We start from the raw sequence: 24,308 nt of genomic DNA, 5'->3' as shown, positions 1-24,308 counted from the left end.
CTCAATCAACCAGTATTTATCCCCCCCTCCCCCGTAGCTTTTTTATTGTGGTAAAAGGCAAGTAACAAAATTCACCATGTGAAGTCACTTTGAAGTGCACGGTCAGGGGCATGAAGTGCGTTAGGGTTAGCGCTGTGGCTGTCGTGCAAACATCACCACCGTCCACCTGCAGAACTCTTTTCAGCTCTGTCCCCAGCATACACTAACTCCCCATCCCTACCCCTCCCTCTGTCTCCTCCAGTACTTTTATTTTTTTATTTTTTTTATTTTTTTAAAGATTTTATTTATTTATTTGACAGAGATAGAGACAGCCAGCGAGAGAGGGAACACAAGCAGGGGGAGTGGGAGAGGAAGAAGCAGGCTCATAGCAGAAGAGCCTGATGTGGGGCTCGATCCCATAACGCCGGGATCACGCCCTGAGCCAGGCCCTGAGCCGAAGGCAGACGCTTAACCGCTGTGCCACCCAGGCGCCCCTCCTCCAGTACTTTTAAAGAACCTATTGCCTGCAGCTGTGAGCAAGACGGGACAGGGTCCCTTGCCTCATGGAAACCAGTAGTACTTTCCAGATGAGGGCACAGGCACTGGCATGGGGGAGGCTCTTGCTCACGACTCCTATTGAATCAGCCAGCGGCCAAGATCCAGCCTTCTGGCCCCAAGGAGTCACTTCCTTGCATGGGGCCTCAGTTGCCCAGTCTGTGAAGTGAGGGTCAGGAGGGAGCTGGGCTAGCGCCGCAGGTGCTGATGGCTCATGCCTCTTCCCCCGCTTCCCTCCCCCCCACTTCGACTTTGGAGAAGAGCAGGTACCAGCCCTGGCCCCATCTCCTGCAGTCGTCTCCATCAGTTCCTGGTAGCCAGGATCATCCTTGTCCTTTTCCTCTCCTTGGGGGTGGAGGGGGGAGGGGCTCTGCAGGAATGGGCCCTAGATTCACTCTGCCTGCTGCCCCCTACACTTCCCAGCTGGGTCTAGCCCCAGCAGAGAGATGCTTTCTGTCAGGGAGGCATGCGGGGACCCTCCTCTGTTTACATTCCTCACGGGAGCCAGATAGCTGATTGTTTGCTCTAAGATCCTGGAGACCCAGAGGGAAAAGCTGCTCCCCACCCCGTTATGGAGGGAGCAGCTTTCGGAGTGGCCGCACTCCCTTCCAAGTCTCAGATTCCCATCTGGCAAGTGGGCATGGCAATCCCTCCCTCACAGCCCAGTCCGGAGGCAGGTTTACTCGACAATCCTTCCCCACTGTGCTCAGTGAGTTAATAAGGTTTTTGGGGTTTTTTTGGTAAATGTTTTGCACTGCAGTTTGGACACATCACTTCTGTTTGGATTCTCTCTCTCTTTCCAGCAATTTCAAAATTCCACTTCCTAGCTGCCGAACCAACACCTCATGGGAGCAGTTTCTATTTGCAGCCTGAGGCTGGGGGTTGGGGAAGGACCTACCCCACTGTCTTGGGGAAGTCAGCTCAATTTAATAAAAAACAATAATGATAAAAGGGCTCAAAACGTTCCTGGTGCCCTGCAGAGACCTGGTGCTGCCAGCATTTCCACCAGGACTGTGGGGTGGGGACATAGCTACTCCCCCACTCTGCGGTGGGGACACTGAGGCTCAGAGGTGGAGAGACTGGCTGCTCAGGGGATGAGTCCCAGAGCCACAGCTTGGGCTCGGGGAGCCTGGCTCTGGAGCTCAGGCCCACTAGGCTTCCAACCAGTCCCCCCCCGTCCCGTGAGCTGCCCGACCCGTGGAGGCATTCAAGTGGCTGGAGTAAAAGGCCAGGCAGTATGTAGAGACTCACCTTCACCATCCAATAAAAAACCACACCTGATCACCTACGAGGTGCCCGGCTGCGTGCTAAGCGCTGGTAAAGAGGTGAAGAAAGGGAGCTCACGTTTATTTAGCCCCAGACAGCAGGCTCTGTGTCTACCCCAGTGCCTCCCCCGCAGGACGTGGAGCTACCTAAGGGCGGGGGCCCCCGGCGGCCGCATCCCCGTGAACTGTGCTGAATGAATGAAGGAGCAAATGCCCCGGGGGACGGCCAGTCGCCCGATACCAGAGGAGAGGCAGCTCCAGGGTGGCGGGATCAGGAGCCCCGGAGGGATCTCAGGATTCCAACCAGAGCCCACTCCGGGAAGCGCCCCGCTTCCCGGGAGGGGGCCCGAGCCCGCCCCCACCCCTGCCCCTGCAGAGGCGGCGATCGGCGGGGCGGGGGCAGCCGGGGGCGGCGCGCGGCGCTGGAACCTGAGCCGGGGGGAGGAGAGTCGCGCGGGGCGGACGGGCGCCGGGCGGCCGGGATTCAGGAAGCGCCGCGCGGTCCTGGAGGTGAGTGGGGCCTGGGCCCTCGGGGCAGGGATCCCGGGGGGGCCGGCCCAGCTGAGGTCCCCTCGCGCCCCTGGGGACGTCTCGGAGGCACCGAAGTCCCGGCCCGGGGCGCGGGAGGGAGGCGCAGGGTCCCGCCAGCTCCCGCCACCCCGCCGGGTGCCCTGGAGCCGGCCACCCCCCCAACTCCCGCTCTGGGCTTCAATTTTATCACCTGTGAAATGGGCGCCGTCGTGGGCCTTGGGGTCGCAAGTCTGCGGGAGGGAGGTCTCGGGGTCCTCGAGATCCAAGCGCAGGAACCAAAAGCTAGGAGACCCTGCAGTCCACCTTGGGGGTAGCCCCATTTTGGGGGGGCAGGGATGGGGGAACAGAGGACCCTGAGGTTTGTCCTCTACCAAGAAGCAAGGAGGAGGGAATTGGAAGTCTTCAACTTCTAAGGCCACTTCTTAGTTAGCCTTAGTTAGGTAGGCCCAGAGCTGGCTCTTCCTCCAAGAGGCAGGACAATCTTTAACTTCCAGCTCTGCTTCTAGACTCCAGGGAGGTCCGGGAGGACAAAGAGAGACCTCCCACACTCCCCACTTGCCTGGAGATGCCAACCACAGACATGCCCATGGAGCTCCCTACCACCCCTGCCTGGCCCAGCCCCAGCCCAGCCCTCCCTCTGACTTTCCCATTTTGCAGATGAGAAAGCTGAGGCTCAGGTCGGGGATTTAGCCAAGTGGAATTTAAACCCGGGGCTATCAGGCTCCAGAATCCTCCCTGCCTGGTGCCGAGGGGGTACCCTGGAAGTTACAGGGGAGGGGGTGCTCTGGCTCAGCCTCTGAATTGGGCCTCTGCTGGGGCTGGGAATGTGCAAAGTCATGTGTGAGCTTTGTTCTGGGGGTGCTGAGAACCACTGGAGGATTTAAGCTTTGCCACTTTATCTGGGGGGGAAGGATAAGGGGTGACTCCATGACCACCAGTGAGGAAGGTGAAGATGGCCTCTTTGGAGAGGTCAAAGAAGAGGGTCAGGCCCGGGTCATCTGTGGGGTTAGCCGCGGGGCCTGTGTGGGCCCCTGTTCCTCCTGCCCCCACTGCTGAATGACTTTGGGTTAGTCCCTGAAATGAGGGTGGACTGAGGGCCACCCCAGGGCTGTGGCGAGGCCAGATGGCCCAGCTCGATCAGCACCATCGTGCCTGTGCTGGTGGTCGTGGCCCGAGGACCTTCTTAATGGAAGAGGCGGAAAAAAGGTAATTGGTCATTCTCTCATTTCTCTAGTTCATTCTGTTTGAATAACAGCGGAGACCCCTCTTTCCCACTTTTGTTGGTGAATTGGAGGGGGAGGGGCTCCTAAAACTGGCAGATGGCGCTCCTGGGCCAGTCTGGTTTGTAAGACGGAGGTGGGGTTCTTTGGCATGGAGCCTTCCCAGGTGTAGGGAAGGGTGCCTGAGGGCAAGGGGGTGAGGGTGAGAGCTTCTGAGAAAGTGCCTGGGGCTCCCTGGGAGAAATCCAGAGCTTTACTGCTGGGGAGGGGTCATGGGGGGCCCCTGCCGCCTCACCTGGTGGGAGTGGGGCCTCAGCCACTTCCTCCTGTGTCCAGCAGACCCTCCCGGAAAGCCCCCTGTGACAGCCTCGGAGCCCAGCCAGACTCTAGCCCGACGGCTCTGCCCCCAACAGCCGCCTCCCCAACACTGGGATTGCCCCCCATGCCGGCTGTGGCCTCCAGGCGGGCGGCACCCACGCCTGACCTGTGGGCACCCGGCAAGGTGAGCAGGTATGGTAGATGCTTGGCAAATGTGTGGTGTTGAATGGATGGGAGCCCCCAGAGAATGCTGTGGGCTGGGACAGCAGTCCGGGAAGGGATCAGGGAGGGCTTGATCAAGGTGGGGGTTGAGCCACACCTTGAAGAGTAAAGGCAGACGTAGGGGAAAGGGCATTCAGGTAAAGGGAAGGGCACTGTTGCCAGGTAGGTAAAACTAGACTTTGTAGAGCCAAGACATGGATCTGTTGGTCTGGAATGTGTGACGTGGACGGGAAGGGCAAGGGATCAGGCAGGCTGGGGCTAGGTCAGACCCAGAAGCCCTGAAGTCCAGGCTGGGAGGGACATGCCGGATGTGTGGTCTGGAAGAGTCCCTCTGGCTGCAGAGTGGGGGCCAGGCAGGGAGGCTTGTCCCCGGGCTATGGAAGTCATCCATGCAGGAGATGTGAGGCCCAGGTTGGGGACTGGAGAGGGACAGCTGGCAGGAGACGTAGGAGGGAGAGAATCATGCAAGAATTGGCCTCACTCTGCCTGGCACGGGGCAGGTGCTCCGTAGATCTCTGCTGCACAGTGGAGGGTCTGAACACATCCTTTTGAGAGGGCCCGAGTCCTTTGAGCCCCTTCATCTGTCCCTTGGTGGAAGGGGGAGTGGGCATCTCGACCCATCACAGGCCCCTGACCTGCTGTCTGCCTCAGTTTCCTCCATTTGACTCTGGGAAAGACACTCCAGGCCCCTCCCTAAATCACTGGCTCCACTTCTTGTCACACACCAGATCTGGGGAGCCAAGGGAACATTGCATGCCAGCGGGCCCCCTGGAATGCTCCACATCACCCATTTGGAGTGGAATTCACCTGTTAAAGATTAATTCAGATCTCTCTCTCTTTTTTTTAAAGATTTTATTTATTTATTTAACAGAGAGGCAGCGAGAGAGGGAACACAAGCAGTGGGAATGGGAGAGGGAGAAGCAGGCTTCCCACCTAGCAGGGAGCCCGATGCGGGGCTTGATCCCAGAACGCTGGGATCATGACCTGAGCTGAAGGCAGACACTTAACGACTGAGCCACCCAGGTGTCCCTAATTCAGATCTCTTGAGATACTTACGACCCCGGGCCCTGCAGCTGCCGCTCTGAACACGGTACAAGGTTCTGCCTGGCTTTAATCAAGCCTGGGCTGCATTTGTAGTCCTCATGACGGTAGTGAGCGTTTACTGAGCGTTTACTGAGCCCTTCCTATGCATAGGCCCTGAGCCAAGCAGTCTCAGTACATTTGGATACAAAACTATCGTACCCATTTTTGAGGGGGAGGAATGGGGGTCTGGGTAGTGAAGTTGCTTGCCCAGGGCCTTTTAGTGGGGGAGGGGTGGAACTGGGATCTGAACTCCGTTTGCTTAATTCCAAAATCCATCGTGGATGGATTTAACTTCCAAGGTGACCTGTCCCCATTTGTCCTGACCCAGAGTCGTGGGGAAGAGACTGCAGTGTAGAGAGAGAGAAGAACCGGGATTGCTCAGGCAGGCCCCACCTTAAATCCTGGGTCTGCTGCTTCCTCCCCAGGGAAGCTCAGGCAAGTCACGGGGCGTCTCTGAGCCTCAGTTTCCTTGTCTGTCAAATGGCGCTCTAAGTTCCCACTTTGTCGAGACAGTCTGAGGCACGTGGATGGGGCTCTGAAACACTGTCTTCTTCCTCATCCTGTTCCCCCGGCCTGTTCCTGAGCATGCTTTCCTCCAGCTCATCCCCATGGCTGCCTCTGAGAGCCCCTCTGTGCCAGGCAGGCAGGCGGAAGGTAGCCGGGGCAAAGCTAGACTTGCATTTGGACAAAGGACGATGCCTTTTCAGCCGTGAGATATTTACGGGCATTGACTGAGTGCCAGGAACAGTCGATGTTTCATACTTTGCTGATCGGTTAGTGAATTGCCAAGGTCTGTCCCCTGATGCTCCCCTCAATGTCATAGCCTTGCCCCTACTGGAGGTGGGCAGAGGCGGGAAAGCTGGATCTCATGTTACGGCCGGGGAAACTGAGTCTTCGAGGGAGAAACAGTTTACCCAGGGCTCCTGGCAGAGCTGGATCTGGAAGCTGGATCTGAGTGACCCTGATCCCCTTGGGTCCCTGAAGAGCTTCCTCCTTGGACTTGCCCCTCCTGGAGTCTGACCACCTTGGTCCACAGTGCAGCTCTGTCACTTGCTGCTTGCTGTGTGACCTCAGGAGGTAGCTTAACCTCTCTCTTCCTGGGGCTGCAGCCCCGGATTTGCTGGAGGTTAGAGCTCTGTCTGCTGGAGGAGGATTGGGGTAATTCTGGCCACTATTCTTGCCCCCGCCTGGACTCCCCCTGCCTGGGTTTCCCTTGGGTCCCGGGAACTGGCACCCTGGCCGAACAGGAATGAGGAAGAGAGGTCAGCCCCCTGCTTTCACTATGACTCCCACTTCCTTTCTGCCGCTGAGCCCCTTGCTCATCATTGGCTTCCCCTTTCTGTCCCAAGCCCTGGCCACAGCTGGCTGTGTGACCCCAAGTAGGTCACCCCACCTCTCTGAGCAAGTTTCTTCATTGGCGAGGGAGGGCCAGACGCCACACCAGGGCCATAGGAAGCCCTCCATGAATGCTCTTGGGTCTGCTCCAGATGAGGTCAGAGGATGGGAAAGGCCGCAGGAGGAGGAGGGCGCATGGGGGGCAGACAGGCAAGCCATTGACCAAATGGGAATACTCTTATTTTTCTTTGGGTGTTGAGTAATGGCCTCCCGCCCTGCCTGCCGCCTGCCCTGCTTCCCCCCTGCACAAAGGGCTCCTCAGTCTCCCAGGCGCCTGTTTTCCCCTGCGGGTGGAGTGGCCTCGGTTCCACCCAGCTGACCGGGAGGGCTGACCACCTTCTGGGATGACTCCCCATGTGTGTGTATGGAGGGGCGGACTGCCACCACATGCCCCGAGTGGACCCCACAGGCTCAGGGGAGACCCCAGTGGGCAAGGGGCCAGTTGACCTCCAGCCGGGGACCCATTGGACCCTTCTGTCTCCCCTTGCAGAGGGACTCAGGGATGCTAGTAGAGAGAGTGAAGGAAGGAAGGGAGGAATGATTGAACAGACAGATCAACAAGGCGGGGGCATCAGAGGAAGCACCTACTCAAATTCAGACTCTGGCTCGGAGACCAAGTGGGCTTGGGCAAGTGTCCTGGTCTCCTTGGGCCTCAACTTCCTCTTCTGTAAAATGGGTTCATGACCACTGTCGCCCTCCTGGGGGGTGTGGGTCTCACAGGTCGGAGAGCCCAGCACACGGCAGTCGCACAATAAATGACCTGTTAAAGGTTGGGAGAGAGGAAGGAAGTTAGCTAGCGAGCTGGTTAGTGGGGCGGAGTTTCCTCTGTGTCTGTGAATTCATTCATTCATTCATTCATTCATTCATTCATTCATTCATTCAGCAAGTGTATCTTGAGCAGCTCCCAAGTGCCAGGCCGTGTTCTAGGCCCTGGGTGCTCAGTGGTAACTGGAGTACAAGAGTTCCCATCATGCCCCACACAGTCCTTGGGGCCGCACTTTACGAGGCTCTGACACCCACAGTGACCAAGCCACCCAGCGGGGGGTGCTGTGCTTGGCTCCCCTTTAGAAATGAGGAAACGGAGGCTCGGAGAGGTGGAGCCACCTGTCGGGGATCCCACAGCTGCTAGGCAGCAGAGCCAAGATTCAAACTCCAAGTCTGTCTGTCTGCAGCGTCCCGGCTCCTTCCCACTGCACCACCCACCTGCTGAGCTCTAAGGGGTGCGGCGTTTAGAAGGGGGGGCCCCAGAGAGAGGGCATCGGAGACCCCGAAGGGATGAACTGACATGGGTTTCAAAGCAGGTGGTTGGAACCCTAGCCACATTCCCTTCTCGATGCATTGTGACCTCGGCTGGGTCTCTCGTCTCTCCGAGCCTCAGTTGGCACCTGCATGACGTGAGGACGAGGATAAGGCCTATCTCAGATGAGGGGCGAGTGCAAAGGTACTCAGTGCGGGGCAGGTGTTGGGCGGATAGCTGCTCGCCTCCCTTCTCCCGGGACTTAGTCTACTCATCTGAGAATGGAGACAATAATACCTGACTTCTGGAGTCATTACTTAGGTTAGGGCAGGGAGAAGGTGTGGAATGTTCCAATGAGGGCAGGCCCTGTTAATGGTGGGATTTCAGGCACTATCCTCAGCCACAATTTTAAGCAGTTAACCGGAGACACAGCCTGCCTTTGGCATAGGCTGGGGTAGAGCTGGGGTGGGGCAGAATGAGGATCTCAAACCGCTTTTTCTGCTGCTTCAGGCTTCCTTCCTGGGTGCCTGATGGACCCATTCACTCCCTGGGTATCTGCTCGTTCCTCTGACTTGGTTAACCTCAGGCCTCTTGCGCGTGGGAATGAGGCGGAGGGATGCCTGTAGGGGTGGGTAGGGGTCCTGTCCCCTCTGGGCCTCAGCCTCCCAGCTGGGAAATGGGGCCATGCCCATCCTGACAGCCTCCTGGAGATGGTGAGAGAGGGACATGGCAGGTGAGAAAACTCTTTTGGGAGGTAAGGTCTCTGAGCATGATCAAAGGCCCTGGCCTTGAAGCCAGGAAGTCTGGGTCCCAGTGTCCAGTCTGCTGTGCCCTCTCAGGGCCTCATCTCTCCAGCTGTAAACGGAGGGCATGTTAATAATCCCCCCCAAAAGCAGCTACCACTTGCTGAGCACTTAGTAGGTGCCAGGAACGGTCCTGAACTCTTGAATAATCTCATTTAATCCTCGTACCAGCCCTTTGGGGCAGGAGCTATCATTTTATTTTTTAATTTAAAGCTTGAATGTATGGTACAACAAATAATTCTAAAGCAAATGTGGGTGGAGATGAATAGTCCCCCCATTTTATAGATGAGGAAACTGAACCCTAGAGAGAAGTGACTTGCTCAAGGCCACCCACCCTGAGAGTGGCAGGTGGGGAACAGAACATTGGTCAAGCCGTTCCTGAGGCTAGAAAATCCTCTCTGTGAGTCTCTGTGGCTTGACTCTCCTCCAGGAGAGGGGCTGGGCCAGGGAGAAAGGGGTCCTGAGGTTTCGAGGGCCCCCACCTCCTGGGCTGGAGCATTGGGTGGAATCTGATGGGAGGGGGTGAGGACATGGAAGGAGCCTGAGCCTTCTGGGACAGGGAGGGCCCCTGCTCTGGGTCAGACCCTGTGCCGGACCCTTTATACCCGTTTAATCCTCAGAACATTCCCATGTTGTGCCAAGGAAACTGAGGCTCAGGGCAGGGAAGCCACTTGCCCAAGGTCACCAAGCCAGGAAGGCGTATTGACAGGTAGTTCACCTACCACAAAACTCACCCTTTCAAAGTGTGCAGCTCAGTGGGTTTTGTTTTGTTTTTTTTTTTAGTGTATTCAGAGTTGGACAGACATTCCCACTCTCTGGTTCCAGTGCCTTTTTATCACCCCAAAAAGGAACCCCGGACCATTAGCAGTCACCATGCCCGTGCTCCCTCCCAGCCCCTGGCGACCACTAATCAGCTCTCTGTCTCTCTGTGTTTGCCTATTCTGGACATTTCTTGTGAATGGAATCCTGCAGTGCGTGGCCTTTTGTGTCGCACGGCACATGCTCGTAAAAGCACTGAGCCGCACCACGTCCTGGTGGCCCCTCTCCAGGGCTCGGGACCCTTGGAAGTGAATGGCCGCCCAAGAAAGCTCACAGGGGTATTTGTGCGCATGGGCAGAACCCCTCCAGCCAAGGACCTGCAGGATGACCGAGTGAGTGATGGCAGTGGCCACACCAGCCTTGCCCTCTGTGGGGCCTGGTGAGTCACCCGGCTTTGCCCCGCCTGGGTGGTGTGAGTTTGAGAGGGGCACTCTCCTGGATGGGGGGGAGGGACCCGACAGGACACTGGGGCTCTGTCTGTCCCGGACAGGCGGCCCCTGTGCAGCAAACAGGAAGCGGGCTGGGCCGAGACCTGCTGGGTAAACACAGGCTGGCTGGGAAGGTGCCTGACATGGCGTGATGCCCCCCGCTGCCACCGCCCGCCGGGGCCCAGGGAGCCTTGAGCAGCCTGGCAGGCAGCAGGCTTCTCCTGGCCAAGGGGCTGAGCTCCCAGCCCGCGGCTCCCAGCAGCGGCCGCTCCGAGGTGGCTGTGAATCCCAGGCTCTGGGCCCAGCCACTCCACCCTTCTGGGCAGGCATACCTTCCTTGGTCCTCTGTCTGTTCATCTATCCTCTACTAATAATTAATAATAATAATAATAATACAGCAATACCGATGATGCTAACAACAGCCAATCTTTACGGAGCATGCATTCTGCCCCAGGCCCTGGGCTCAGTATTTTAGACATTTATCTCATTTAAGCCCACAGCAGTCCCCCAGGGTAGGTGCTCTGACCATCACCACATACAGGTGAGGAAACTGAGGCCCAGGAAGGTCAGGTGACTTGCCCAGGGCTACACAACTGGTGAACCGGCCATCTGCCTCGGGGACCTGTGGTCCTCGCCAGCCACCTGGCATCCCTTCCTCAGCCCCCTGCTTCCACCTCTCCCTTCTGGAGTCCCCAGTCCTTGTGAAGTGTCCATTGAAGGCACAGGTTCTGGGGACCACGTGGGTGTGAGTCCTGCTTCCCCCTCTCCGGAGCTGGGCAACACTGTCAGAGTGACTCTGCCTCTCTGAGCCTCAGTTTCCTTACTGGGAAGGTGGGGGGGGGTGTTGGACAGAGCTGGTGTTGTCTCTGCGGGATCCCTGTTTTCCTAACCCCTTCCCTGCCCACACCGCCCCTCCAAGACTGACCTGGAATGACAGGTGCTCGAAGTCTTGTTTATTCGGGGAGACCACAGGAAGCCAGAGCCCCACAGATTGGGCACGGAGCCTCAGGATGGTGGGAGGAGGAAGTGCCCTGGGTCCGTCTGGGAGCCCCACACCTCCCTCCAGGTCTGCGTGCTTCCCACCCACGTACGCATCCCTCCTCCCCTTACTCACCCTTCTTTTCTTCCTCCACCTTCTTTGTCCCAGTGCCTCAGCCCACGCTCTTCCCCAGCGCCCCCTGCACTTTCTCCTTGGACCTTGCTGCCCCCAGTCCAGCTGTCAGGCCCCAGTCCAGACCCCCTCCTCCTTGCAGCCTGTCCCTGTCCCCGTTGGGAGAATAATGCTTCCCCATCCCTGCACCCTGCACGGACTTCAGAGGACCCCTGCCTTACAGTTCAAGAAAACAAGTATTTACGGATGCCCCATTCTGCCCCAGCACGGTGCTGGGAGCAGGGGAGACAACAGACACAACGTAGTCCCTCCCTCATGGAACTAAAGCTCCAGAGAAGAAAGGTGTCTAAAGGAGTACTACAAGTCAATATTCAAGTTTACCCACGGCAAGGGCTATGAAGGGAGGCACGTGTTGCTCTAAGGATGAACAAGGGAGCTGGTTTAGACTGGAGCGCAGGGAGGCTTTTCACAGGAGGTGCCTGTGAAGAGGGGACCCGAACAAGGGGACCCAGCCAGGGGGAGGAAGTGGAGACAGCCCTGGCAAAGGTCTGGAGGGAGAAAATCCATGTGCCTCCCCCCCACCCTGACCCCAGACTCTTTTGTGAGGTTCCACTCTTTTATGCTTCCCTAGGTTCCCTGCAAACAGGTGGCACTCAACACATGCCCGTTGGAGTGAATCGATCCCAGGAGGGAGGCAACAGGGAGGAACTAGCTCCTGGAATTCCTCCCCCCGGGTTGGAGGAGTTCTGCACGCCCAAACTTGCCACCGGGGTTAAGCAGCTTTCCTGGATCATGGAATCAGGAGGATGGGATTTGACAAATACGTGCCAGGGTTTCCATGAGATCAGGCAAAGCCACGGGCCATGGTGAGGATGGGCCCCTTCCTCCACCCTCTGCACGACGAGGGGCAGGCGGACGGCGCAGGAGGCCTGCATCCCCGCTGGACCTGAGGCTTTCCGAGAGAAGGGACCTGCCGTTCCCTTAGGCTTGGAGTTCACTGTTTATTGAGGGCTTACTCTGTGCCAGGGGCTTGACTCGACTTGTATAATTCGCACAACGACCCAGTTAAGATCCCCATGGACAGGAGAGGAAAGCAAGGCGCCGAGAGCTAAGTCACTTGCCCAAGCTACACGCAGCTTGAGAGCGGTGGGTCCAGGAGCAGACCCCCCCCCCATCTGCCTGATCGAAGTGCACGCTCTTTCCGTGCCCCACTCGCTCCCTCCAGGGGAGAGAGTGGGTTTGGCTGTCCGACTGAGTCCCCGGGTGCACAAGAGCAGAATGCGTGGCTTTTGGCTGTATTCCTGGAAAGCCTGGAGCCTCTGTCTGGGCAGAGAGGGAGGCCTGGGGGCCCTGGCTCAGCACTGTGTCTCCTCACCCTGCTCAGGACCTCTGCACCCCGTAACTCAGTCACTCCTGCGCCCCTCATGTCTATACCGCTCTCAACACCATTGGACATGACTCTGCTTCTTGGTTTGTCCAGCCGTGTACTCTGTTCCCCGCTGGAAGATCCGCCCCAGGCGGGCAGGGATTTCTCTCTGTGTCCCCTGTACCTGGCACACTGTAGGTGCTCAGTAGACATTTGGGGAGTAAATGAATAGAGTGGTTTCGAATCCTGCTCCTTGGGCCCTGAGATTCAGCCCGCCCCCCGTTCGTCCTGTCCAGCCACCCCGTGCATGGACTGCAGTGTGGTTTTTACACTCACAAGCTGTGCTCGATGCTTAAAACAACGTGTGAAATCTGCTTTCAGTGACACCCGGTGCGTGGGGACGTTCCCACTCGGGCATACGCGTCCTTGATTGGGCCCCCAGTGCCAGCGGGTGCTGCCCACTGCTAAGGCCTTCCTGGGAGGGCGAGCCCCTGGGGGCTCACCGCGGGCACACGCGTGTGCACACTGCACGGGGAGAGACACAGATAAGCAGGCACGATGTTTCCGCGCAGAGGACGCCCACGAGGACTCTCAGCTTCTCTCCCTGCCTGCACCCCCCTTCGGCCCCAGGCCTGACATGGGTTGGAACATGTAATAGCAGCCTACAGGGCAAATTAGAACAGGGAGGGAACTCTTTCCCCAACCACAGAGAACAGGGTAGCGTTTGGGGGTTAGAATTGCCACAGAGCGGCAGAGCAGGCCTCCTGTGTGTGCATGTATGTGTGCACACGTGTGCGTATGTGTGCTCTCTACCGTGTACGCCTGCTTGGGTGGGGTGGAAGGAGCGCAGGCTTAAGATCCAGAGCCCTTCTTCAGGGCCATTCGCTCCCTGGGTGGCCTCCGGGAGCCTCAGTTCCCTTGGCTGTAAAATGGGAGCGGGGGCCCAGCTTGGTGGGCCAGGCTCTCAGGGGCTGGGGGGGCCAGGCTGCGGTTCTGCACCGCGCCGGTGCGTGGGGCGGGGGGTGAGGAGGGCGGGTGAACGCCCTGTAGCACAACGGTGATGATGACGGTGGAAGCATTCGTCAGTGCTTAATTAGGTGCCCAAGAGACCCGTGATCTGCCTTATGTCCCGGCGGCCCTACGGGACGGATGCTGTCACCACAACCCTCTTTTGACAGGTAGGGAAACAGAGGCTCAGAGAGATTAGCATGGGCTGGTGGGGATAATCCTTCGCTCCCAGTGTTTGTGCAGCTTGAACGAGACACCGTAAACAGTCGACGTGGGACCTGGCAGCCAGGCCGGGCCCAGTCCACCGAGGGGTTAGGGTGGCCCAGGCTTGGCCGCCAACTGCTGGGATTTGGATCCTGACTCTGTCGCTAGCCTGCTGTGTGGCCTTGGGCCAGTCCCTTAGCCTCTCTGACCCTCAGGATCCTCGTCTGTAAAATGGGAAAGAGAGCCATACCTCCCTCCAGGCAGGGTTTCTTGACCTCAGCACTGTTGACATTTTGGGCTGGTGGTGGGGACTCTCCTGTGCATTGTCCTAATTATTATTTCATAATTAAACGCTAATAATGGTCACTTGTGCCTTGTCTAAGGCTACAAGCAAGGAGTGAGTGGCTGAGAGGAGATTTGAACCTGGGTTTGGCTGACTTTAGACCCGTTATCATGGAGCCCTCAGAAACCGTGGCTGCTGTCTGGGTTGGGGTTCCTTAGGAGAGGGGGTGCAGGCATGGTGGGGGGTTGGGAGCTCCCTGAAGCGGGAGCTTTCCCCACTGGCTCTGCTCCAGTGGGGAAAGGGGTGTGGTAATTGGGAGGGTGTTGACAGCAGAGGCACATGCCCCAATGCCTCCCCTCCTCCCCTCCCCTCCCTGCTAGGTCCCCAGTGAGGTAGCCAGGGCTGGGCCCCCTCGATGCCTGCACCCCAGTGGATACCGGTCCCTGCCTCAACATGCTCTCCATTCTTGCAGAACAAAGCCATTTAACGTCTCCCAAGATCTCTAGGAGGAGGTGTGGTCACCCTGGTTTTACAAGGGGGGAAACTGAGGCCCAGAGACTGGAAGTGATTTGTCCAAGATCACACAGCTGCTGGTGTCCAGGGCCAAGACAGGAATCAAATATGTATATCTGATTTCAGAACCTGTGCTCCTAACCCTTCCTCCTTTGATTAGAATCATTGACAGCCCCCAATTTATTCTCAGGGTTGGCACTGGAAATGCCTGACCTCATTGAATTCTTCCTGCAAAGCTGTGAAAAGCTTTGCAGCCATTTTATTTTATTTGAATATTTTATTTATTCATTTTTAGAAAGAGACAGAGAGCAAGGGGAAAGGCAAAGGGGGAAAGGAGAGGGACAAGCAGACTGCCCTCTGAGCACAGAGCCCAACACAGGGCTTGATCTCATGACCTTGAGATCATATCCTGAGACGAAACCAAGAGTCAGAAGCTTCACCAACAGCCACCCAGGCGCCCCTGCACCCATTTTAAAGGGGAGGAAACTGAGGCTCAGGAGCTAAAGTGACTTTCCCAAGGTCAGGCTGCACGTCAGTAGCAGCTGAGCCTAGAACCCGGGGCTGAATAACTCCAGAGTCCAGGCTCTCCCTCCCCACTGGTGCCCAGAGAAGGGCCAGTCCCCGGCAGGAGCGCTGACCCTCTGTACACCTCCCTGTACCCGCCAGGAGAGGCCTCTGGCAATGCCCCCACCTCCCCGGCCTCAGCCTTCCCTCCTGGCAGTCGCAAAACAAACAAGGCGGGGACCAGTGTTTATTTGCTCCTCTGATCGTGTGTTGGGCAGGGAGAGGAAGACATAGAAAAGAGAGCGTTTCAGACATCTCCCTGCAGCCCGGGTGGGATGGCGAAAGTTCCAGGAAACTCGCCCTGGGTGCTCAGCCCCGCCCGCCCAGCAGAGTGCTGCAGAGGGCAGCGGCCTGCCAGCCAGCGAGTGGGGCCTTGCTCCTCCCCATCCTTGCCCCTGGTTAACCGTCGGGCCCAGAGCTACAGAGACCTGGGTGCAAGTCCAGGTCTTCTCCCTAGAAGCTGTGTGACTGGCCCTTTTAAAGCTCCAGTCTCTCCATCTAAGAAATGGGAATAAATCATCGCTCTGTCCATGTGGCACCCTTTTAGGTGTTGGGGACGTGGGAGTAAACGAGACAGAGGCATTCCCTGCCTCCTGGTGCTCAAGGTCTGGGGATGGACTAGTCCCATGGACAGATGGTCAGGGAGGGCTTCCCAGAAAGGACAATTGAGCTGGGAACACAGGTGGAGTTAGCCAGCCCAATAGGGGAGGGAACGGACCAGCACTTGGCACTGGGGAGCTGAGGTTTTGCACTGTGGCAAGTCAGCTGTAGTTTTGGGAACTCAGTTTCCTGTTCTGCAAAAGGAGAGTCATAGATGGCACTAGGAGTGTTGGAGGAACGCCGGCTCACGCAGTGGGTTCGCCCCCGTGTGTTCTGAGCACCTACTGGGCCCGGAGCATGTGTTTAACGGTTATGTTGCAGTCACTGTGCTGCACTGCGCTCACCATGGGAATGCATGCTCTCTGCTTGGACGCCCCCATTTTGCAGGTGAGAAAATCGAGGCTGTGAAATCAACTTGCCCGATGCCACACAGTTGCTGAGTGTGGAGCCTGGATTTGGACCCTGCTCTGTGGGGCTCTGAAGCTGGCCGGGTTGGGCAGGAGTAAGCCCCAGGCTCCGGGTTTGGGGTCCCAGGGGTGACTCTGAGGCCCTTCCTCCTCCAGCTAGTGCCCAGGGTGGTTGGACCTGAGGCACGTTTGCGTTTCCAGGTCCCTAAAAGAGGCTCCTGTTGTAGCTCTTGCCCGGGGCCGGCAGCCAACCACATCTGGGAGTGGTCACCCCGCACCCCTGTCATTACAACGGTGGCTTTGAAGCAGCGGGCAGCCGTGCTGTTTGCCCACGTGGGAGGGGGCTTCCTGGAGCCCCCACCGCCGGCGGGCTCCGCCTGACTCCCCTCCCTTCCCTTGCAGGCCGAGCAGTGCAGACGGGTCCCAGGTCGGCATGGCGGATCCCAGCGAAGGCCCCCACGCAGGGCCTGGGGAGGTGGCCGAGAGCCCCGGGGATGAGAGTGGCACCCCCGGCGGCGAGGCTTTCCCCCTCTCTTCACTGGCCAACCTGTTTGAGGGGGAGGATGGCTCCCCCTCCCCCTCCCCGGCTGACCCCGGGCGCCCCGCCGGCCCGGGTGACGGGCGACCAAACCTGCGCATGAAGTTCCAGGGCGCCTTCCGCAAGGGGGTGCCCAACCCCATTGACCTCCTGGAGTCCACCCTGTATGAGTCCTCGGTGGTGCCCGGACCCAAGAAGGCGCCCATGGACTCGCTCTTTGACTATGGCACCTATCGTCACCACCCCAGTGACAATAAGCGGTGGAGGAAGAAGGTCATCGAGTGAGTATTGCTGGCCACCTGGCCAATGGTCTCTTCTGTGTCGAATCCATCCACCCCTCCGTCCATCCGTTTGCCTACCCGTTCACCCACCTGTGCACTTGTCCGTATACTTGTCTGTTCACCCATCTGTCCATTCATCCACCGTCCACACATTCATTCACCCAGCTCCCCGTCTTTCCACCTGCTCCTCCACTTGTCCCATCCATCCGTCCATCATCCACTCGTTCACATATCTCTCTACCCATCTGTCTTCACTGGCTCCAGCCATCCACCCATGGAAACCCCTAGGAACCCCTCTAGGCCTCTGTGTATCTGGAGGGCCGTCCTGAAGTCGGGAGATGGCCCGTTGCCTCATCTTTGCCCGTCCCCCTCGCCGATCCCAGACTTGTTCACGCCCTTGGATGAAGCGCTTGCTTGGTCAGGAGCTGTCTCCTTTCTTCTTTCGCTGAGTCCCAGATTCATGTAGTGCGTGTTGCTTGAGCACCCCCCGCGTGCCAGGCAGTCCGGTTGGCCCTGTGGCTCTAGGGGTGAGCCACACCAGCTCCCACTCCGACCGAGTTTAGACCCTGAGTAGCCTTCACCGGCACCTTCATTTTGGAGGGTGAGCCAGGTAACAAGCAAGTAAATAGTCCTGGGAACATACAGTTTGAGTTGGGGGAGGTGCTGAGGGGGAGAGAGGAGCTGATACAGGAAAGGTAGTCCAGGAGGGCTTCCTGGAGGAGCCAGCATTTCAGCCTGACGCTACGGGATGAGAAGGAGTGGCCACATGGGGTGAGGAAGGTGTTCCAGGGGAGGGATGTGCACGTACCAGGGCCCGAGGCTGGAGGGGCTGGGCGTGCCCAAGGAACGAGGCCTTGCGGTCATCCGCCCGCCGCTGGTCAATCTGCTCAGAGGACAGCAAAGTGGCTGCGTCCCTATCCCTTTCAGGTCCTGCTGGAAGCTGGTGGGTTCTATGTCTCTCTTTCCCCTCCCTCGGAACCCCTCCTTCAAGCCCTCACCACACCCCTACCCCAGACAGTCAGGGCTAATAGCCCACAGGAGGGGCGGTGCAGGCACCGGGGATGTGGCCCCTGAGTGGCTGAGGTCTTCGGAGACCCTGAACACCACCTAATGAGATGTGGGGATGAGGGTGTTCTTTTCATTTCGTTTCTTGGCCCCAAGTTCACGATTCAGGAGCAGATAAAATGGGGGCTGCCCAGGTGCTCTCACTGGGGGGGTCACAGTCTGCACCCCATCCTCAGGAGGGCGCCTCTTCCCCTGCCCTGGCACCCCACCTCTGGAGTCCCTGCCCCAAGTGGGGAGTGTGGGGCCCCAGGTCGGGGCCAAGGAAGGAAGGAGAGCAGCTGTCCACATCCCCTGGCCCGCTAGCAGCTCTCTCTGCCCCTGCAGCCCCTCCTGACCTCAGTGTCTCCCTCCCGCCCCGCTGTCCTGTTCCCCCTCAGCTCCCCGCTTCTCTCCTCTCCTCCCTCCCTGTCTCTGTGTCTGCCTTTCCCTGGTCTGCCCTCCGTTTGTTCGTTTTAACGGGTTCTTCGTGAGCTCCACATACACCAGCGCTGGGTGGGTGGGGAGGTAACGGAGAGGATCCTTGCCCTTCCTGGGGCCCCTGGGCTGGCGCTGCTTCCGGCTGCTTGTCTCTTAAAACCTAGCACACAGTAGGTGCCCAAGTAGTGTTTGTGCAATGACCAAGGGAATATCCGTTTTCTTTCTTACTTTGTCTCTCCGCTTCCCCGGCCCCAGCCCCTGTAGGTCATGTTCTTTCTCCACCTGCCTCTGCAGCTCAGCATTTCTCCCCCCGCCCCCCCCGACAGGCTCTGGGACACACAATGGTCACTAAATAACAGCCGCCATGTCAGCTAACGTGTGCTCTGTCCACTGTGTGGGGGGCCTTGAACCCAGCACCTGTGTGCATGGTGTTAAATGTTTGTTGCGTGAATAAATCAATGAGTGAATGGCTGAGTAAATGAATGAGTTGCTTTATCTTTTAGTCCAGCGTTCCTCCTTTCTTTTTTCACTGCCTTTGTCTCTTTCGGTCTCTGGCTTAGTAAGTACTCAGTAACTGACAAATGGAAGAGTGGATGGTTGGATGGGTGGGTGGTGGGTATGTGGCTGGGTAAGTGGGTGGAAGGATGGGTGGGTGGAAGGATGGATGGATGGACGGACAGATGGATGGATGGACGGATGGATGGATAGACAGATGGACAGATGGATGGATGGATGGGTGGATGGATGGACAGATGGACGTGAGTGGGTGGATGGATGGATGGGTGGGTGGATGGATGGTGGGTAGATGAGTGGGTTGGTGTGTGGATGGATAGGTAGGCTTATATGTTTCTTTCTGTCTGTCTGTTTCTACTGAACATACAGTAAGTACTAGGTAGAGTTTGTTGGGATAAAACATTCGTTTCTCCAGCTATCCCTCCCCTCTCAGTCTGGTCCCACCTTAGGGCTTCAGCTCCCTCCACCTCCCTGCCGCAAACCCTGGGCCCCTCAGGCCAGAGATTGGTGGGGTGGGAGGGGGAAGAGCCCTCCCATCACCCTGCCTTCCCCCCCTCCAGGAAGCAGCCGCAGAGTCCCAAAGCTCCTGCACCCCAGCCACCCCCCATCCTTAAAGTCTTCAACCGGCCTATCCTCTTTGACATCGTGTCCCGGGGCTCTACCACCGACCTGGATGGGCTGCTTCCCTTCTTGCTGACCCACAAGAAGCGCCTGACGGACGAGGAGTTCCGGGGTGAGCCACCTAGCTGGGGCTAGTGGGCGGGGGAGGGAGGCCTGGCATTGTGGGCCCCTCTCCTCTCAGCAGCTTCTCCTGGGTCGGTGGGCTGCATTGGCCGTGAAGAGCACTGGATAGGGAGTCTGGTCCTGTGTGTCCTTTGCCATATTACTTAGCCCCTCTGGACTTTTGCTACCATCATTCATTCATTCATTCATTCATTCATTCATTCATTCATTTTTTCAGTCTTTATTTTTGGAAACGTCAGTATTGTAGGTGACTCCAATCACCTGGGTTCAAATCCCACCTCCACCACTTAAGGGACGCATGGCCTCCCTGAGCCAAAATTTCTCCATCTGTCAATTAAGGCATAATAATAGAATCGTCCTGGTAGAGCATTGCTGCTTCTGCTCCCGAGCTCTGCCCCACCCTCACCCAGCTCTCGGGCTCCCCTCCCTAGGCTGAAGCCCAAGTCGCCACCACCCCAGACTTCTCCCAGCGCAGCCCAGCCCAGCCCAGAGAGCTCACCCCGTAGCCTTGTCTGGGCTCCAACCTGCACCTCAAGGCATCAGCTCCCTCCACCACCCCAGGCCTTCCCTGCAAATTGGCAAAGTTGGCCTGCAAGCCCCTTGACCCGAGTCCGTCACCTGCTATGTGCCAGGTACTGGGTTTAGGAGCCATAATGAACTGGCCAAACGACCCCACAAAGTAGCGTGAAATGTTAAGAACAGTGTCACCTGTTACAGAGGAGAGCCTGTCTCGAGAAGGCCGGGGGCAGTTGAACGCTCAGGGCTGCCGAAGCTTCTGGGAGGTTGGGGCGCGGGGGGGAAGATCTTTTTGAGACTTCAAGTATTTCAGCTAAATTTAGTGCCAAAGCAGGCGGACCTAGCCAGCAGTATATTTTTCACGTGTGCCCTTACCAACCAGATCATTTGAACACCCACACGATACAGTGCAGTATCTGTCAGAAGAGAACTCCTGGATTTATCAAAAATATTCCTTCGTGGTGCACGGCCGGCCGGACAGTGTGGCTTGTTGGTGGCATGAGCTTAGAGCTCTGGCACCTCGGGGCCCCTCCCTGCCCTCGGAGGGTCTCAGTGACTACGGGAATCATCTCATTTGCAGATGACCCACATTCAAGCCCTGGCCAAACGCCCCTCCTGACCTCCAAGTGCAGTCGGCACAGGGAGACAAGCGTGGGGTAGAGCGATCCCCTCCCTGGCGTCTTCAGCGAGACAGTACAGCTCCAGGCTGGGCTTCCAAGCCTCCAGCTTCTCCCGGGTTTGCGACTGAGTCAGGGGGCTGTTCACCTAGGCCAGGAGCCCCCAGGCAAGCAGAGGCAGCAGGCCGGGGGGGGGTCCCCAAAACTGCAGAGAATATATTGCATGTTATTGGGGGGTTAACCATGAGGCCCGTAAGGCTAAGGAAGCTGTAGGGGTGCTCTCTTGCTCTGGCCCCTTCTAAGGCCCTGCAACTGATTTTGAATTCATAATTGCATGTTTGATTTCATAAACAGTATGCCGAAATCGTGTAAGTCTGAGGCCCCCGAGAAACCTGGATCCACCTCTGTGTGTTGTTCTAGCCAGAGGCTCATGAGCTCATCTGATCCTCAGGGGAGTCTGTGACCACCACCCCTCAAAGTTTGACACTCTCCAATTTGGCATTCATTTAGGGCCCCTCACCCCCTAGCAGCTCCCGTGGGCAGAGCCGCTTCGCCACCTGGTGGCCGAGTCCTGGAACTGCATGTCCCTCCCCGTTTCTGGGAAGATGCTACTCTTGGCATTTCATCCCAAGAACCAGACTGGCAGCCCGCGCTCCCCCCTCTCCCCCATCCCCTGCTATAGCCTGGGTCTGGGGGTGTGGAAGCCCAAATTCAAGGTCTGGTTCCACGCCCCGCCCCTGTGGTTTGGAATTACCTGTGGTGACCAGCTCATCAGGTGCTGTGCTGGGCATGGGGCAACAATGGTGAATGAAGCAGACACAACCCTGTCCTCAAGTTACTCGCAGTTTCCTGGGTGAGAGCAACATTCTTCAAGCAATCACAGAAATAAAAATGTAACGTGTGCCAGCAAGAGGCTGTGTTGGAGGATTTGAGCTAGTCAGGAGAATCTGGGAGGGCTTCCTGGAAGAGGTGACACTTCAGCTGAATTGGAATGAGTTGCAGTTAACTGGTTAACAAAAGGAGGAAGGACCAGGGAAGGGCTGAAGGGAGCAGGTGCAAAGGCCCTGCGACTCCCTGTGATAGCATGCTCTGCAGTGACCACTCCAGCTGCTATGTGGGTTGAAGGAAAACCAGAGAGGTTGGTGGAAACCAGGCAGGTGTCTTGGGCCAGGATGGGGAGTGTTGGAGGGATTGAATAGGACACGCTGGGGTGGATGTGGGGGAGAAGAGAGGACAAGGACAAGGGTGACACAAGGGTGTTTTTTTGGCTGAAGGGGGACACCATCCTCTGGGGAGGGGACAGATGCGGGCTGGGAGTTGGCTTTGGGAGGGAGCATGGAGAGTCACAAGCTGCCTGAATCAGGACATGGACTGACACCTCCCCGCACTTCCACAGGTGAGGAATTGGAGTCCGCTTTTCCCTTAATTCAAGACACAGCTCCTGGGTGACTCTGGGCGGGGCGCCTGGGGTACGGCAGGAAGCAGCTTGTGGGGGGCGAGGCTTGTCAGGGAGACCTCAGTCCTGGGGGCACCGGGACTGGAATTCAGGTCTCTGTGAGTCTTTCTCGTTCTCCCCACTGACTCCTGGCATCTAGGGGGAAATCCCTAAAGCACCTCCTACGGGGTAATTAACTGCAAGAGTATTTACTGAGGACTTTCCCTGCCTGGTGCTGGGCTCATCCACAAACATCGGTTAGCTCTTCCATTTCCTCTGTGGCCTCAATTTAGCTAGAAAGGAAACTGAGGCAGAGGAAGGGTCACACAGGAATCGGGAGTGAAGCCAGGATTCGAACCCCAAGGTGCCTGACTCCAGAGCAGGTGTCTCAGCTCACACCTGCGTCTCCCGTTCCGGATCCCATTCCTGCTTCTGCCATGCCTGAGCCCCCAGCGGGACTTTGCCCTGTGCTTGATTCACAGGGAAGTTCTCTTTCCATTGATCCATTCTTTTTTTTTTTTAAAGATGGATTTATTTATTTGAGAGAGAGAGGGCGAGGGGGGAGGGGCAGAGGGAGAGGGAGAGTCTCAAGCAGACTCCCTGCTGAGCTCGGGGGCTCGACCTCATGACCCTGAGATCACGACCTGAGCCCAAACCAAGAGTCGGATGCTCAACCAACTGAGCCACCCAGGCGCCCCTCACTGACTTGTTCTTTTAAGTATAAATCCACTCGTGTAAACATTAAAATTAATGGAAAGGAAAGAAAATTGCACAGGGATGTTAGCGAGTGTCAATGGGCAGCGTTAAGGATCCGTTTGTACCACACGGAGACTGGCTGCATGAGAGAGATTTGACGAGGAGATGAAAATGCTCCTGGTGGGCCTTCAGTGCCATTATTGCCGCACCTGTGGGACCCCTAAAGCCCTCTCCTGCCCCTCCTAAGGTAATTTAACACCCCCTATGGTGGGCAGTCTGCACTTTGGGGACCACTGCACCCTGTCTGCTCCCCTCTGGGGGCACTGGTGTACACACTTAATGGGAAGAAGACCCTCTGTTCAAATAGATGGCAAATGCTGCCTGTCACGTCTGGTTTTTAGAGCTTCACGGTTGCACATTAAAGGCTCTGACAAGTCCTGTAATAAATAAGGTTGGTTTTGTTTAACCCAGGCTTCCCCACCATGTTTTGATTTCAGAATTCCCTCCAAATGATGCTTTGGTAAATCCCAGTCTCTGTAGGCTGTGGCTTCCCACATTTTGAAGAACTGCCCTTTTGAGTTTATTGGACCCGCTCAGCACCATGGGGGCAGGCTAGGGAATGGCTCATGGGGGAGGTGCGACATGGCCCCAGTGCCCTGTCTCCGGCTGCCCAGTAGTTCTGTACCACGGACTGACCGCCCCTCATCCTGCATGTGTGTCCCCCCAGAGCCGTCCACGGGGAAGACCTGTTTGCCCAAGGCCCTGCTCAATCTGAGCAATGGCCGCAACGACACCATCCCCGCGCTCCTGGACATCGCCGAGCGCACGGGCAACATGCGGGAGTTCATCAACTCGCCTTTCCGGGACATCTACTACCGAGGTGGGGCCCCACACCGGGGCAGGGGCGACGCAGGGTGGCAGTGGGGCACTCGCTCATCTGACCCCCGTGCCACCCCAGGAGCTCCCATCTACACCCCAGGTGCCAGTAGGCATCCAGGAACCCATCGTTGAATGACTCCCCCTTCTAATCTTGACCTTCTGAGTTTCAGAATCTAAGACTCTGAGATGCAGTGAGCATCACAGATAATGATCCATGAACTTGGCATCTGGGACCTGAGATGCCGTGGTTCCGGATACTCTAAAGCTCTATTGTAATAGTCGTACGGGCCGGCAGCGCTAAGAGGCAAGGGTATCACCAGTCCCCGCTCCCCGGGTCTAAATCTTGAGATTCCGTGAATCAGACTTGACCTTTCCGATTCCCGGATAGGAAGATTCAAAGTCTGTGAATTTTATACTTTAGTCCAAAATGCTGTGGGACCACAGGGCCTTTGTCTCCTTCTGGATTAAAGCCTCCCCGAGTCTGACAGGTTCCCGCACTTGAGATCTGACACGTGGGCTCTCCTCTGAGTCTGCATTCTGCCTACACCATGCAGCCAGCCAGGCCTTCATGCGGCAGAGTCCAAATCGGGCAGCGTCTGGAGGTCCGTTGCTGCCCTAGGGAGGAGCCGGCTAAGGCCTGGGGCTGCAGCCCCCACCCCACCCTCCCCTCAAGCCTGGTCCACTCTCTGTCCCCCC

The 24,308-nt window shown here is 57.4% G+C and overlaps 1 protein-coding gene across 1 annotated transcript in view; it reads left to right on the top strand.

Annotated features, from left to right (window-relative positions):
• The first annotated feature begins 3,048 nt into the window (after positions 1–3,048).
• Positions 3,049–24,308, top strand: part of TRPV4 (transient receptor potential cation channel subfamily V member 4) — a 33,948-nt gene continuing 12,688 nt past the window's right edge. Inside the window, exons 1-5 of the mRNA XM_034638664.1 lie at positions 3,049–3,536; positions 3,890–4,060; positions 16,314–16,730; positions 19,286–19,458; positions 23,461–23,613. Coding sequence (XP_034494555.1) covers positions 3,454–3,536; positions 3,890–4,060; positions 16,314–16,730; positions 19,286–19,458; positions 23,461–23,613 — 997 coding nt within the window. The 5' untranslated portion in view covers positions 3,049–3,453. The remainder of the gene's footprint in view (positions 3,537–3,889; positions 4,061–16,313; positions 16,731–19,285; positions 19,459–23,460; positions 23,614–24,308) is intronic.

This window comes from Ailuropoda melanoleuca, chromosome 12, assembly GCF_002007445.2.
Source record: "Ailuropoda melanoleuca isolate Jingjing chromosome 12, ASM200744v2, whole genome shotgun sequence".
Taxonomy (NCBI): domain Eukaryota; kingdom Metazoa; phylum Chordata; class Mammalia; order Carnivora; family Ursidae; genus Ailuropoda; species Ailuropoda melanoleuca.
The sequence above is the reverse complement of the archived record's forward strand: the minus strand, read 5'-3'. Positions and strand labels throughout refer to the sequence as shown.